Here is a 16,578-nt window from a genome sequence, read left to right as displayed (position 1 = left end):
CATTTACCTTAGAGGACAAGCTACCTTTGTTGATGTGCCTTTGTGAATCTCATTCTCCCCACAGTTTCTATAAGGAAACAGATAAACCACATTCTCCTCATACCTTTGTGTAGAGTATGTCACAGACTAATGCCATTTCTCTAAGAAATCTGCCAGATTTCAAGGGATGTGAATGTTTAAACAACTCTGTTTAGGTTTTTCTGTTTGTTTTTTTTATTCTGCTTAACTGTTTTATTGCTATAAATACTTAATACAGTTCCCTGACTAGAAGACTCACAAGGAAGTGCTCTTTCTGACTATGTTTCTGATAGTGTTGACTGAATTAAAGATAGGCAGGTGGGAATGACTTAAAAGATTTTTTTTTAAGATTTCTTTGGTGATTCTTTGATTGGTGGTACTGACTGTATGTTTAAATGAAATTGGACAAAGTTTGCACATTTGTGCACAAGGAGAAGTGATGGTATGCTTATGTAGTCTATTCAGACTTTGATCCCTTACGGAGGCACTGGACATATTTTTTTGTTGTTTTTTTAAGCCACGATGATTGGCTTGTGGGATCTTAGTTCCCCAACCAGGGAATGAACCTGGACCCTCAGTAGTGTAAGCACAGGTTCTAACCACTGGATGACCAGGGAATTCCCTGGAGATACATTTCCTAATTTCTAAAAACTATGTTTAAAAGTAAGCTGAAATAAGACTGATGACTGAGGATTTTGCTTTTAACCAAGTAGGAGGCTTTTTATTTATTATTTTATTCAGGAGACTGTATGTGACTTCATGTTAGAATACCATTGCTTATGTATAAACTGTTTCTGATCATAAACTATTGCTCTCAAGTGAAATAACACATTTTTGTTGAGGGAGAACAGTACTTCTAAGTTTATCCTGACTCCAGTGTTGTTTAAGGCTTATCAAACTAGATCTTGGGAAGATTTCAAGGACAAGCACTTCGGTGAACTTTCCAGGCCCAGTGACCTCTCTCTGGGTCACTGTGAAGTTGTCCAGCACCAACTCTTCACGGCTGCTCTGGGCTCTTCTTCACTGCTACTACTGTGATTACCCTCAGCTGCAACAGACTGTGTACTCTGGTGCTTTTTGTTTTTGTTGCAGCAATAGGAAATGCCTTTGCAGTCCTGAGCAATCCTGACAAGAGACTCCGCTATGATGAATATGGGGATGAACAGGTGACTTTCACTGCCCCTCGAGCCAGACCTTATAATTATTACAGGGACTTTGAAACCGACATCACTCCAGAAGAGCTGTTCAATGTCTTCTTTGGAGGACATTTTCCTACAGGTTAGTATCCCAACTTTTTTCATTTAAAAAGTCTTAGGAACTTCCCTGGTGGTCCAGCGGTTAAGACTCTGCACTTCTGCAAGGGGCTCAGGTTTGATCCCTGGTCGGAGAGCTAAGATCCCATATGCCATGTGGTGTGGCCAAAAACAGTCATATATATTTTCAGGATCTGGATAGAGGGACCATGGTATGGTAGAAACAACAAGACTTTGGAATTAGATAAGCTGAGGTTGAAGTCGTCTCCAGCCTCCAACTATGTATGATTTTTACTTAGTCCTTCTGATCTTGTTTCCTTACCAAAAAATGGGGCTGATAATACCAACCTCACAGGGCTGCTGTAAGGATTGGATATTTTTTAAGTGTTTTATAAATTAGAAGCAAAATTCCTTTATTATAATTATTGTAAACTAGCACTTATATAAAGGTTAGAAAAATACCCCCAGAGAATTGGAAGTAAATTGAATTTTGTGGAGTTGCTATTAAAGATACTAGTGACGTAATCTGATATTGGGCAAGAAGGCAGATAAGAGCATGTCAGACAGGATTCATGGCCCAGGTGCTGTTTTTTTCTCTGCCTCTTGGGTTTCTCTCACTCACTAGTTACAAAGGACTGTTTAAATAAGGGTGAGAGAGCTAAGCATGTCCCATTTTCAGCTGGTTCACTTGATATACCTAGTGTCTTATTTTTCTGTTGGGTAATATGGGATAATATCCTACCCTCAAAGAGCCTAGTTGGAAGCATGGACCTTGGAAAAGGCAAGGAAGAGGTGTGTGCCATATTGCGTGCTAAGTATTTTTCTTTCTTTTCCAGGAAATATTCATATGTTTTCAAATGTGACAGATGACACCCACTATTACCGCCGGCGGCACCGACATGAAAGAATGCAGACACGGAAGGAGGAGGAAGAACATAAGCCTCAGGTACCTGGGGAGGACAGGACAATAGCTGCCCATAAACGCCCATACTGAAACTGACCTTTATGGAGTAAGATCAGGTTTTTGAAGTTCAGCTTGAGATATATGCTAAAGTGTGCTTTAGGAAAGCGAAAGCATGGTAAGAAGAGCTGGATAACTGGCCCAAATAGGCCAGAATGGTACCCCCTCCCCCACCCATTCTTTGGTGACTATCCCAGGAAATCTGTTCCCCTATGGGGCTGTCTTGAAAAAGATTTTCTTGACCGCAGAGAATAGGGACCCCCTTTATAATATTCAGTTCTAAAGGGGGTTTAAATTAAGGGATCGAAGGAGTCTCATGAAGCTCAAGGGCAGGAAGCACACTGGGCCTTGTGACAGATGGGAACCAGGAACTGGGGTGCTGTCAGGCATCACGCAGCTGTGCTCTCCGTGACTTTGGGGCCAGACTGTCTTCAGTTTTCCTGACTCTCTGCATCTGCTTTGTTCTCTCTAAGCAGCCTGGCTTTTCTACTTCCCCTTGCAAGTGTCCAGTCTACAGTGCCTCTGAGTATGTGTCCTTTCAAGTGACTGCCTAGCAGTGAATGGTGATGACTCTCAATCCCAGATTCTTAGGAGGGAGAATGTGATCATCCCTGCTATGGTCAGATGTCTGCTAGATGTCCCCCAGTCTGCTCAGCTGAGGCCAAGGCAACAGAACTGCATGATAACATGACCTTGTGAGGTTCACAGGCTGGGCAGACTAGCGCACTAGTCTGCTTCATTGGTCTTGGAAAAGGAGGCTGCAGGATTCCTGAGTGTCAGTCCAGGTTGTCGGTGGGCCCCCTTCAGCCTTTTCAGCAGACAGAATGGAGCTGTTTGGTACTTCCCAGCAGAAAATACAACCTTCTCAGAAAAACTTTGGTCTATGTGCAATGCATTAGTAATGCATATTTTCTTTGGGAAAATTGTCCTATTTTCAGTAAGCTTTATATTGAAGAGCACTTACACCAGATATTTTTTCTTTTTCAGACTACATATTCTGCATTTATTCAGTTACTTCCAGTTCTGGTGATTGTGATTATATCTGTGATTACTCAGCTGCTAGCTGCTAATCCCCCATATAGTCTATTCTATAAATCGTAAGTCAAATACTTAAAAATCTTTCTTAACAACAAGCTGGTACATTACTAACATTTCATGTCACCTTTCGTTGTGGAAAACACTGGTTTTGTGTTTAAAGAAACAGCTGGATAGTAATAATGCAGAGACTCAAAATTACTTCAGGCAGTTTCCCATGCACTCAGGACCTGGATAGTTTTGTTCTACAGCGACATCATCTGGTCAACTGCGGAAGAGCAACAGCTGGTTTCTGAGGGATTAACAGACTAACTCCAGGTTCAGATTAAATCTTTAACATTCCATGTTAGGGTTAGAAAGGACCTTAATGAGCTTGTGAAAATATCGCTGCACCCCTGTGAATCTGAGAACATAGTAACTAAGATCTAGTGATTATGTCCAATTTAAGAAACTGCAAGATTAGAACTTTTATTCATAAGGCTGTACAGTCAAACCATAGTATCTCATTTCTTGCTTTTGCTAAAAATATAGAAATCATTATAAAGTTTGTATTGCATGAAAAATATGAGCTCTGATAGGAATTTTTAAATTTCTTCAATTAAGTATTTCAGTTACATCAGTTCTCAAAGTTTGATCCCTAGACCAAGCATCCCTAGACCAAGCATTAAATGGCAACGTGTTAGAAGTGCAAACTCTTAGGCCTTACTCTGTATCTGTTGAATCAGAAACTCTAGAGGTGAGAACCAGCAATATGAGTTTTAACAAACCTTCCAGATAATTCTGGTCCATACTAAATTTGAGAATCACTGGTTTATTTTTTTTAATTAATAATGGGAAATGAGCTATTATTCACAATTAGAGTTTAGCAGACAAAAACCTTTCAAATGTGGACTCGTCCTGGAATAGTACCTAAGAGGAAGAGCTCTTGTTGGTGATCACTATAGCCTTAAGGCTATCATTCTAGATCAATATCTTCATTTTACAGAGAGGAAAGCTGAGACTCAGAGAGAGGTTATTGCTATCGGGTCACGCTGGCCTGAGTCCCTCTGATTTCCTGACTTCCCATATTTCTCCATATGCTACTGCCACCTCCTTTCTCATCAGGCCAGTGAGGTAGGCAGGAACCTGCCCTCAGCTTTCCAGAAAGAGGCAAGAGCAATCATGGCCTGAGCTCTTAGACATCCAGCAAGATCCATGAGCTAAGAGATCAAAGGAAAAGCTAGGAAAAGGTCAAATATAACTCCTTTAAGATAGACTTTGTTCAATCTGAACAAAGCTTGGATTTGCGCAGTACCATCACATTGTTTTAACTGGAATTTGAGCTCCCTTCTATACTTTCTTATGGGTAGACTTTAGTTAACCCACGACCTGTTAAAGTTTCTGAACATCAAAGACTTTGTGATATCACTAAGAGTTAGCCTGGAGGTATAATTGAAATCTTTTGTCTCAGTTTTTTGCAGTTCTCATCTAACAGCTATGTGTGAAGTACTTTTTATCATGTCCTAAAAATTGGAACTAAGTTGGTATAAGCTGTCTAGTTATTTGTGAATAGTTTACAGTAGCGATCATTTCATTCAACCAACATTTACCAGTAGCCACTCTGTGCCAGCTGCCATGCCAGGTCCTGCAGAATATATAAATTGATTTTTAAACTTTCAGCATTCTACTTTTAACAGAGAAAACAGTCTAAGAAAGGTGAATCCAGGTAGCTGCACCTCCATGTTCATAGCAACAATGTTTACAGTAGCCAAGACATGGAAAAAGCCTACACACACACGTGCACACATATATACACACAGAGGAATGTTATTCAGCCCTAAAAACGAAAATTCTAGCATTTCTGACTACACTGAGGGACTCTGAAGGCATTATGCTAAACGAAGTAAGTCAGAGAAAGACAAATACTATATAATATATTCACTTATATGTGGAATCTTAAAAAAAAACTCAGAAAAGGAGATCAAATTTCTGGTTACCAAAGGTGGAAGAGAGAGGGAGGGGGAATTGAAGGAAGATGGTCAAAGGTGCAAACTAATAGTTGTAAGAGAAATATTAGTAAATATGATGTATGTCACATACAATACAGTGTTATAGTAGTGAACACTGCGGTATGATAGGAAATGATAGAAAAGTTAAAGAGACTAAGTAATAAGAGTTCTCATCACAAGGAAAAATTTTTTCCTTTATCCTCGTCTTTTTAAAATTTTTTTGGTCTTTATTTTCTTTTTATTGTATCTGTATGAGAAGACAGATGTTAGCAGATTACCTATTAGACATGTTAGACATTGTGGTAATCATTTCACAATATATGTAAACCCATCATGATATATGTCTTAAATTTAAAGCGGGAGAAAGAAGAGAGGGAGATGACTCATTTAAGAGAATAAAGTAAATATGCTGAGACTGAATCCACTTGAACATGCTCATAGAGTAGCGACAATGACAACATTGCACTTACTGCTTTGCTTGGGAAATAATGAATGTTGTTGTGTTAGAAATGGTATCTGCATCTATGAAGAGGTGAGTGATGATGATATCAGCGAGGCCAGCGCTAAGAGTGATATTTCCAAATATAACAAGCACACCTGAGCCTCTCCTTGTTTTAGGACCTTGGGCCACACCATTTCTAGAGAAACCCAGAACCTACAGGTGCCTTACTTCGTGGATAAAAACTTTGACAAGGCCTACAGAGGTGCATCTCTGCGTGACCTGGAGAAGACGATAGAGAAGGATTACATTGATTACATCCAGACCAGTTGTTGGAAGGAGAAACAACAAAGTAAGAGGCTTAAAAGGGGCTGTTAAGCAAGGTGCCACCCTGAGGGATCCCCAGCGTAATGATCTCTCCTCTCTTTCTAAGCTACTCATGTTTATGTGAACATGGACAGGACAGGGCCCCATTCAGGATATTAGAAATATGATAAAGAGGGAGGCTTACGACAGGATTCATGTGGCCAGGGCTTGAAATCTTTAGGGACTTAGGCAGTACTAGTTGTCTGCCTGTCTGTCTCTGAGTTGCTACATCTGTCTGCCTATCTGCCTTCTGTCCTTTCTTTGCCAACTGCTTTCCTATGTTTTTTCAGGCTCTCCTTCACAGCCTTGATTTGCCCTAGTTTATTTTGGTTGCCACCCTCCTATTCATTCTCCCAGCTTCCCCAACCCCACCAGTCATTGGCCCCTTTCTATGTCACAAGCTTCCTCTTTAAGTAGCTCGCTGCTTTGGTCCATGGTTTCCTGATTCCACATTTCCCAGAGGGAAATCTGATCCAGCCTAACCAAAGTTTGATAGGTTGTTGTTATTGAGTCTGGTGCCCCTTCTCTTCCCCTCCAATCAGCTGTGGCCACACAGAACAAAATTGAGTCTTACTGGAACAGGCCTTCCACACCATTTCCCTGTCTGGAGACAGCGAGGGTGATGGTGTTGGCTTACGATTTGGCTTACGACTCCAGTGAGCATTCATGGGGAATGCTGTAACAAGGCGGCCCTGCCTCAGCCAACAGGCTCCCTTTCCTCCCACTTGAATTCCCCCCACCCACCCACACACACACACACACACACACACAGAGGCATTAGTAATTATATAAAACTTGGCTTTGGTTAATCTTTAAAAAGCAAACTAACTCATTTTTAAAAACTTATCACCGGGTATTATTAAACATCTGACAGTGTCTGATAAATTTAGATCCTCAGTCACAGTGCTACTAAGCGCTTGCTGACCCATCTGCATCCCAACCCCACCCCAAGTTAATCTTTCCTTCCTCTGTGTGTTTAAAGCCCTTCACTCATCCTACTGAGACAGTACCATCCTCACAGTGTTTGTGTCCTCTAGGTACATGACAGCCTCCCTGCTGGACTCTGGGCTCTCTGAGGTCAAAAACCATGTCTTACTAATTTTGTGTCCCAAGCCCTTGGCACAGTCTTTGCTTCAGAACAGATGCTCAACAAATGTCTTTTGAAGAGAGGATTCTCAGGACTGGAAAAAGTGAAACTGCTGAGGGCTAGGGATCACTGAGCAGGGCTAGTGTCCTAACGCTGGCCCTGAGGGACCTTGTATCCACACTCTACTCCTGTAGGGTGGAGCCCACCTGACCTCTCAGTGCCTTAGGAGCATAGTGGGCATTGACTTGGATGTAAGGGGGAATTCAGCAGGAGGAGGGGATTGCTTTTTTTTTATTGAAAAAACAAAAAACAAGAGGTCTGGAAGTAACCCTACTCACTGTTAAACTAGGTTTTTCTAGTTTCAAAAACCAGGAAATAATTTTAGAGCAAGATAGAGGCCTTAAAGGCATTATAATTGATCGCCTGATCCAAATCAGGTGAGGGTCAGTGTATGTCCTAAGAGTCTCCATTGTTTTAGGCCCTGAGAGGGTTTTGAATTTATTGCTTTATGCAAGAAATTGATGAAAATATATATTTCTTAAATCCTCCCCCGCCCCCCCGCCCCCCCCCCCCCACACACACACACCAGCTAGAACTATGCAAAGAGCTCATAGTTAGGATTTCCTGGTGGCTCAGATGGTAAAGACTCTACCTGCAATTCAGGAGACCCGGTTTTGATCCCTGGGTCAGGAAGAATCCCCTGGAGAAGAAATTGGCAACCCACTCCAGTATTCTTGCCAGGAGAATCCCATGGAGAGAGGAGCCTGGCAGGCTACATTCCATGGGGTCACAAAGAATTGGACACAGCAACTAACACTTTCACTTTCATGGAAAGGATTACGCCTAAAGCGGCTTCTAGCCTTGTGTTCCCATCCTCGTGAGGCCTGCTTCCAGGGCTTTGGCACCCTCCAGGTATAATCAAGTGGGTGAGCATGACACGTGTACCCACAAGTTCCAAACCGGGGGTTATCAGCACACACCCCTTAAAAATCTATTTCTGGCATTTAAGGATGGTGGCTGTCCGGAGCCTCCACACAACCCAAGTGCCATTTGAGAACAGGCAGCATCTGCCCTCTGGATCCAACAGCAAGTGCAGCCAACGTGGTTAAATTTAGCACATGGATGGAGGTTGTAAAAATAAACCTGCTTGAGAACAAAGTTCAGTCTTGGCAAAATATCGAATGGAAACTGCTTTAGCAAAGGTTAGCCATTGTCTTTTAAAATCTTTTGTTAATTTCTTTGCTCTGCTCTTCCTTAGAATGCTTCATCAGAGTGAATTTCTGAGTACTCCTTTAGTGTAAACACTGATTGCCCTGTCTACTCCTTCACAGCTGCATCTAGATAATAAAGCCAGTGCTAGGGGAGGTGGCCATGGCCCTGGGCTGGCACAGACCGAAATGAAAGGCAGGACTGCCTCTGGACCTGGCTGAGCGGGACTGAGACCCCAGCCCTGCCTGGCAGAGGAGAACTGTCCATGCTCTGGAGCAGGATAGCAGAGAGGGCAGGAGCTTAGGCTTTCAAATGGGGATAAAATGAACTTCCTCCCAAAGAGGCTGTATGGATTATAGAAGATGACATGAGTGTAACACTTAGCATAGTGTCTAGCATATAGTAAGTGCCCAGATCCTAACAGAATCCAGACCTTGCTTGGCCTTGCTCAACTAGATGTAGCTCTGACTCACATGGCTGGATCATGATGGTGGTTGGGATCTGTCAGGACTCCCATCTGAGCTTTTGGGCAGAGTATTTTGGGAGAGGAGGCTCTGGGACTTGCTTCTCTTGGCAATTTGCCCAAGTCAGTTTACTCTGAAAGCTCAATGCTTGGTTCATCTATTACACTGGCATTCAGGGCAGGGGAAACATTATGCAGAGAAGAAAAAAATGTTCCCTGGATTCTGCCCCTGCCAAAGATTTTGTTTTTCCTTAGAAGGTACTGAATATTAACAGAACTTGTCAAAAGTAACATATTCTTTGAGTTGAGCTTTTGTTCATTGAAGTACAAAAGGATTCAGTGGCTATCTGGAGAGAAGTTTCTCCAACCATGATCATGGGGGTGTGGGGCATGGTTCCTTGAAACACTGTCCTTGTGCAGGGTCACTGCTCTGGAGCAGGGTTCTAAACCTTTGGAGCATGTTTTGAGAAAGCATTCATATATGTGCATGTATGTTTTCTTTCATCAGCTTATTACAGTGGTTGTCAGTGTAGAAAATAGAAAGAATCACTAGCCGTTAATGTTTTCTGGAATGAGATTTCAGGCAGTGAGACATTTGGATAAGGTCAGTAACAAAAAAACCCTAAGGAAATCACTTCAAGGAAAAGCTGAGCCACAGAATCTGCTCTACATACTGGTGCAGCTGTGACTCCAGAGGACCACAGGGTCCTCTTGAACAGGTTTCCCACATGCCAAAGCAGCCAGACAAATGGAGTCAGTGCCCAGCTCTGGGTGGAACAAGGCAGCAAGGACTCTCATTTGGGTGCGGCCCATGATCCTCCACGAAGCTGCATCACCCACGAGGATGCCTGTGCCAAGGCAAGCTCTGGCTGGCACGCAATGCAGGCCCCATGCCACGGGGTGAAAGCACATTGTTCTGGAGCCTAGGAGACTTGCTGCTTGCCAAGCAACTGCTGGGCCAGGGCCCAGGCTCTGAGCCCCTATTGTAGAGGGTGGGTTTTCATGCATCCCCACCCCTCACCCTAAAGTCCTGCACTTAATCTGCACTTTGGGCCTTACTTGGTGTAAACGGAATCATTGTGAGCAGAAATGCCAGTATTTTGTGTTGATAGAGACTTATTCAGAAACCAATGCTCATTGTTCCCCGTGGCTAAGTATTAAGTCCTGTTTCCAGTTTGCTGATTAATCAGACAGGTGCCTCTCGTTCACAAAGAAAAACAAAATCTGTCAGCAAGGTGATTAAGAATGAGTAGGCATATTTAAGAATGATTAAAATAGCATTTTCACAAGTGTGGGCCTTTAAACACTGAGTAGCTGTCTGCTGTTGAAGATACACAGGCCCTCCAAGCATGCCTTCCTGTTAATACACATCATGTCTCTAGAGGTTCTCTTCAGGCATTCCTTCCTCAGAGTGTCTCTGAAACTATACAAAAGAATAAAAAAGAGAGGTAGCCAAACCGCTGCTGAGTCCAGGAGGACAGCAGAGATTATATTCTGGTTAAAAATAGAATGACCTTCTCCACTATGAGGAGAAAATGAAATATATTTCGTCAAGGAGATAGAGGTCACCAGATCCAGATGATTTCACTTTTAAAAGAATCCAGCTGCCTTTTCCCTTTGAGTTAGGGGCCCCCCATGTGGTGAGGGCATGAAGGATGCAGCCAGCAGCCTGGGCACCTAGAGCAGGCAGGCCCCCCGAGGAGGGCTCTGTGTCCAGCAGCGCATGTGAGTTATGCTCCGGCGACTCGGGAAGGGTGAAGCAGCTGCCTTTGTTTCAGATGACAGGAACAGGCGATCGGACTCCATTCTCTCCCAACTGCCACTTGAATACCATTCGTAGGAAAGCCTTGAAACAGAGTCTCCTCTTACTGCACACGTGCAGGTTTCCTAAGTCTAGTGCCAAATGTTCTATTGATAAGAACTAAGTCCGGTGCTTTTGTAATGGAGCACAGATACTGTCAGACTCCAGGATCACAGGTGTCCCTTAATCCTTAGCACCTGGTGTGGTATAGCTTCCTGATGCATGTTTCTCGAGTAAATGAGTTTTTTCTTAAACTTAATTGAAAGAAAAAGCATTAAATAAAGTAAAAGGAGCTTTGCTTCCAGAAGTATTGAAGTGAAACAAAGGAGCTCAACTCTCTTGATGAATTGGTTACCTGTTTTATCTTTCAGAGTCGGAGTTGACCAATTTGGCAGGATTATACAGAGATGAACGATTGAAACAGAAAGCAGAATCGCTGAAACTTGAAAACTGTGAAAAACTTTCCAAACTTATTGGCCTACGCAGAGGTGGCTGAGAGGCTGATAGTCCTATGCAGGCTCGGGGTTTTGCTACATGTTACTGTTTATGTTCCTAATTCCATTTTATAATACAAAATTAGGAAATGATGAACATTTCACAATTTGCTAACTTTGTTTGGTGGGCAGAGTTGGAGGCGCTTCAGCATGGAGCCAGACTTGTCATCACAGAATCCTTCCTGGGGATTGGCTTCAGGAACAAGGGGCAGGTCATCTAAATTCACGGCCAAGCATTAGATCCAGCCCCCTGAGCCGTACCTACCTGCCTCTAGGAATGTAGTTCACGGCATCCCAGAGCAGATTCCTATTTTCTTCCTTCTTCAGTGAAGTCTCGATACCCAGTCATTCCTAGGCTTAGCCAAAGCAGCTTAACATTGGTTGTTTACAATGTGCAACGAGAATTATACCTCTCCTGCTGTTAGAGTCACCTCCCCACCAGATGCAGCTGTTGTAACCACTCAGCTTTCCATTTTCAAAGGGGAATGCAGAGAAACGCAAACTGTTGTCCACAGTTTTCCATTTGCCTAATCTCTGTTCAGTTACTGGCATTAGCAAACTACCTGATTTCAGTTCCTTTTACTTTCTTAACCCTCTCTCTTACAGAGGGCCCAGAAATTAACAGTTACTGAGTAAACAGTTCAATGGACACACAGAAACAGGGGCCAGTGGTGAAGGTAAAAAGCAAGTCTGAGTCTCAGCTGTTCAGTGCAGTTTCCCTAGTCCATCATAGAACCCAGAGAATGTTCTTTGTCATTTTTCCTTGTAGCATCACACTGAGCTGAGTCCCTATACCCCATAGAGGTACAGTGGTCAGACCTAAGAGGAGGCATTCCCACCCGGCCAGGCTGCTCAGACCTAGAGATAGAGAGGAAAGACCCTTAGTCTGTGGCTTGGGGCCTGGCGGGATCTGGCGTTGGTAGGAGATGCTTTTCTCATGTAGTCAATGTCTGTTAAGTGCCTGGTATGGATGAGACCATCGGCCCACAGAGGCTACATGGTTGACCTGGGTCACACAACTGGTTGTGGCAGAGCTAGATGGTAGGCTGATAATCAAGTACAAAGTGAGTGCACATCCCCCTTGCTCAGGTGATTCTAACCATATTGGTAAAAGCAGAAGCTTTCCCAAGGATGCCCCTCCTGCACTACCTCCCAGCCTGGGACCTGGTATCCTTTCTATGGCAGTCCTGCATCCACTCAGCACACCTCACTACACCACTTATCATACCAAACAAAAAGAGGCAACTCTTCCCACTGGTGACAAGGAAGAGGGAAGCCATCGCATGGGCTGTGTGGTTCTGGGACTTCGTGTGGAGGTGAGCTACAGGATTGAGTTGCCCAGATTGTATCATGAATCTGAACCTAGAAGGATCAGTAGGTGACTATAGTCAACACTCCATGTTTTTTTCAGGATGGAAGAAAAGTTCCTGTTGCAAGGAGAGTCTTCATTAAAACTCATTTCCAAAGTAGAGTTTCTTCTTTCAGTGGCAGAGCCATTTAAGCTGTTTAAGCAGACGTATTTAGTATGGTTCTACCTGGGAGCATCCCACAGGGTCAGGAGATGAGTGCAGAGGTAGAGAGTGGGGCTTTGGTAGCTGGTAGGGGACACCTGCTCAGTCCCAGGGAGGGACAGCAGCTCCAGAGATGGCCAAATTTTTGTCACCCAACTAGGTCTTATCTTCTGGGTTTGGGGGGACTTCCTTGTTCCCCTTGGAGTAATTGAAGGGATCTACATGGTAAAATGTGCCTGTGAGCCAGATGGGCTGTAGAAGGTTGTTTTCCTATACGTTTAAAAATCAAAGCTCTACTCTCCCCAACCCCAACCTCTGCTAGAAAATGGGCCATAATTAAACTGACTTGACAGGTTAAAAGTCCCTGCTCTAGGTGCCCATGAATAGTAGTCACACATTTTATGGATTTCATGGCAGAGATGAGTTATCTGTGATGATACTAAATAGAGGCAATACTAACTCACTTCATTAGATGTCAGGTCTATTGTCTGTTTTTATAGCACTGATGGTACCGTTTTATTTATTACCAAATAGACAACAACACTCACATCTGGTTTTCCTCAAGGGGATAGGATGTGCTTTGGATTGAAGGATAGTTTAATCTATTTGGTACTGTCCAGAATATTGTTAAACTATAATTTCCTGGGTTGCATTTTTAGATGGGTTGTTTGCATGGTGGTAAAATAAGCGTTTTCCTCTTGCCTACATCATTTGGAAGGTTTTATCATATATAAACTTTCTAGTTATGGCTTATTCTTGCTGTCAGAACTTGGCATGCAGCTCTCGACTATTTTTATGAGCATGAATGCAGACTGGCAACGGGGCTAAGAAGTAGGGCTTGAGGCTCAAGCAGAAACCGAAGCTCTCAAAAGAATGGAAGTGTCTTCTGCAGTACATGATCAGCAGTGAGGAGGGTGGGATAAAAACCCATCTCATTACAAAGGGCAGCACAATTTGAAGGCATCTGTGTCCTCAGGTTAGCAACCCTGGGGTTCATCTGCTCAAACTAGAAGGCTTCTGAACTTCCTTGATCAGCTCTAGGCCTCACAGTTTGGGAAAAGTGACCAGTAAGAAAACACCATTGCTATTCTTTCTGTTGGAAACTGTTAGAAATTATGCTGAACTCCAAACCCCATGTGGAATCCAGCAGCCTGGCCAAGCTATGTGTCATTCTCATTTATGTCCTCACACTCAGGACTGGCTTTGTGAGGAGACACTGTTGGGATTCCAGAGCTTTCTGTTATGTATTGGCCACACATGCAAGTTCGCTGTCTGCATGCACTGTTCCTCACAGGAGCTAGCGCTTAATTAGTATTTATTTTTTATTCATTTAAGGTGTAAGCTTAGTGTCCTAATATATTTTTGGAAAGGACCAACTTACTATACATCTTATTTTTTGAGCCTGCATTATTGATACCTCGTGCAGTGACCACTGAGAAACTATATACCTATGTGTTAGATACTGATTACATCATTTGCATCACATTGAGTATTTGTAATTAAAGATGTGAATATTCTGTGACCAGAACCAGGTTTGACACAGATGGAATCAGCTTATGATGGAGTGAAAATCCTGAAAAATCTGGTCACCTGATCCACAGCATCTGGACTGAGTGTATTTTAACAAAGAAATTAAATGATTTTATATTAAAAGAATGGCTTTATATTTTTCCTTTGTTCTTTTACCTTTGCCCATGGCACTCTTAGGTCCTGCATATTGCCTGACTCCTTGGAGCCACTTAGGACTAGACTAGACCAGAGCTCTTGACCTCTGCTCCAGTGTTCCCTCATACATCAATGGAATTATTGGTGTTTAGAACAATAGATAGCATTGGTGACACCACCAATTCAGTATTTGTTTTCCATCGGCTATCAGCAGCTACAGCTTATTACAACCAACAGACACATAAAATCTACTTAGAACATCAGGTGTTATCCCAGTTCCTTGCTGGTTTTGTTCCTCATGGTCCTGTTAGGTTAGTCATGGCTTAGAAATACAGGACATTGTTAATATAATAGTAATACCTTTCATGTGAAGAAAGATTAAGATTACTCAATTCAGCAAAGATGGAGAACTCACTATGTGCCAGGTGGGCTGAGCTTTTGGGATGAAGATCAGGAAACAGTGAAAGCCAGCACCACGGCTCCTGGAGCTCTCATCTAACAGGGAGGCCAATTAGACAATGCTCCCCAGTGGGATGAATGTCAAAGGGAGGACCAAAGGAATCTGTAACAATGGGACTTAATCCAGGATGAAGGATCAATGAAAACAATTCTGAGGGAAAAAAGACTTGAAATGTAATCATCCTTCTTACAGAGTGCAGTGATTAAAAATGGGGATGGAACCAACACCATTGAAACGCTCCCATTTCCATGAATAGCACCACCATCCATCCAAGAAAAAAGTCAGAAACCCAGAAGACTCTGTGTGGTAGACTTTTAAATTTGGTATCCTCCAATGGATCACACCTAATATTCGTGACCTTGTGTAGTCCTCTTTCTGACCTGGGCTGGCCTTGATCTTTAACCAATAGAATGTGGCAAAACCAGTAGCTTTCATTTAAGTCCTACCACCCTGAGACCACTAAGCTAACTGCATGGAGAAGCCATCCAGAGGAGAACCAAACAACTGAGCTGACAGCAAGAACTGAACCCAGACACGTATCATCTGAGCCAAACTGGTTATGCCACCCCTGCTGATGATCACAGCAGAAATAAGCTGCATACCAAGCCCAGTTCAAACTGCAGAATCTTGAGCAAGTAATACACTGGCTACTGTTTTAAGGCATTACATTTTGTAGTAGTCTGCAGCAGTAGAACGGAGAAGGCAATGGCACCCCATTCCAGTACTCTTGCCTGGAAAATCCTATGGACGGAGGAGCCTGCTAGGCTGCAGTCCATGGGGTTGCTAAGAGTTGGACACGACTGAGCGACTTCACTTTCACCTTTCACTTTCATGCATTGGAGAAGGAAATGGCAACCCACTCCAGTGTTCTCGCCTGGAGAATCCCAGGGACGGGGGAGCCTGGTGGGCTGCCGTCTATGGGGTCGCACAGAGTCGGACACACTGAAGCAACTTAGCAGGAGCAGCAGCAGAAAACCAAACAGCTCGGCTCCCTTTGCCCATATCCCTTCCATTGTTAAGTCCTATCAGTTTTACCTCCAGGACATCCCAAATCCATCTACTCTGTCTCCTCTGCTACCATCTGACTCCCAAACTACCATCCATTTTGACAGAAACCACTGCAATAGTTGCCTAAGTGTAAGTAGTCTCTGTCCATCTACTCAGGGTCCTCTCCAATCTGTACACCTTGCTGCAACCAGAGACATATTTTCAAAGCATAAATTACAGCATAACACCCTCTTGCTTAAAATATTTCAGTAGCTTTCTTTTGCCCTCATAGTAAGAATCAGTAAAGTCTTCCCCATGGCCTAATGCTTAACAAGGCTCTACCAAGTTTCTGGCCTCTATCCTAGCATGTCCTGTATATTGTTTTCTTTTCTGCCATACTAACCTTTTAGTTACTACACTCTGCCAACCTTCTTCCCGAGGGACTTTGTATTCACATTTCCCTCTTTCTGGCACCCTTTCCCACCTCCCTGCCCCTGCCCGCCTTTGTTAAGTGCTTCCTGGTTACCTTAATAGGTTTCATTCGGCTCAAACATCTTTTCCTTACAGCCTTCCCTGACATCCAGGCTGGGCTAAATCTTTTAAATTACTCTCATTCCTCTTTTTCTTGCTTGAATAATGACTTAAATTGGGATTTATAGGGGTGTTTATTTGATTATTATCTGTCTCCCCCATTAGACTAAGTTCCAATCTGGTTTTATCTGAACTGAACCTTGGAAGGAAATGACATGACACCTGTCAGGACTTCCTCTGGAAGTGCAGCTTAGATTCTCTGAAACTACTCCCATCAAAAGGTAGGATGTGTCCCTTCTTCTTGAATCTG

At 43.2% G+C, this 16,578-nt stretch overlaps 1 protein-coding gene across 1 annotated transcript in view; it reads left to right on the top strand.

Moving 5' to 3' along the window:
• The window catches only part of DNAJC18 (DnaJ heat shock protein family (Hsp40) member C18), a 29,209-nt gene extending 14,928 nt beyond the window's left edge, over window positions 1-14,281 (top strand). The window contains exons 4-8 of the mRNA XM_069592211.1: window positions 1,111-1,296; window positions 2,108-2,217; window positions 3,220-3,329; window positions 5,874-6,046; window positions 10,992-14,281. Of these exons, the coding sequence (XP_069448312.1) occupies window positions 1,111-1,296; window positions 2,108-2,217; window positions 3,220-3,329; window positions 5,874-6,046; window positions 10,992-11,116 (704 nt within the window). The 3' untranslated portion in view covers window positions 11,117-14,281. The remainder of the gene's footprint in view (window positions 1-1,110; window positions 1,297-2,107; window positions 2,218-3,219; window positions 3,330-5,873; window positions 6,047-10,991) is intronic.
• Window positions 14,282-16,578: the final 2,297 nt, after the last annotated feature.

The sequence above is a fragment of the Ovis canadensis genome, chromosome 5 (assembly GCF_042477335.2).
Source record: "Ovis canadensis isolate MfBH-ARS-UI-01 breed Bighorn chromosome 5, ARS-UI_OviCan_v2, whole genome shotgun sequence".
Taxonomy (NCBI): Eukaryota; Metazoa; Chordata; class Mammalia; order Artiodactyla; family Bovidae; genus Ovis; species Ovis canadensis.
This window is presented reverse-complemented; position numbering and strand designations above follow the sequence as displayed.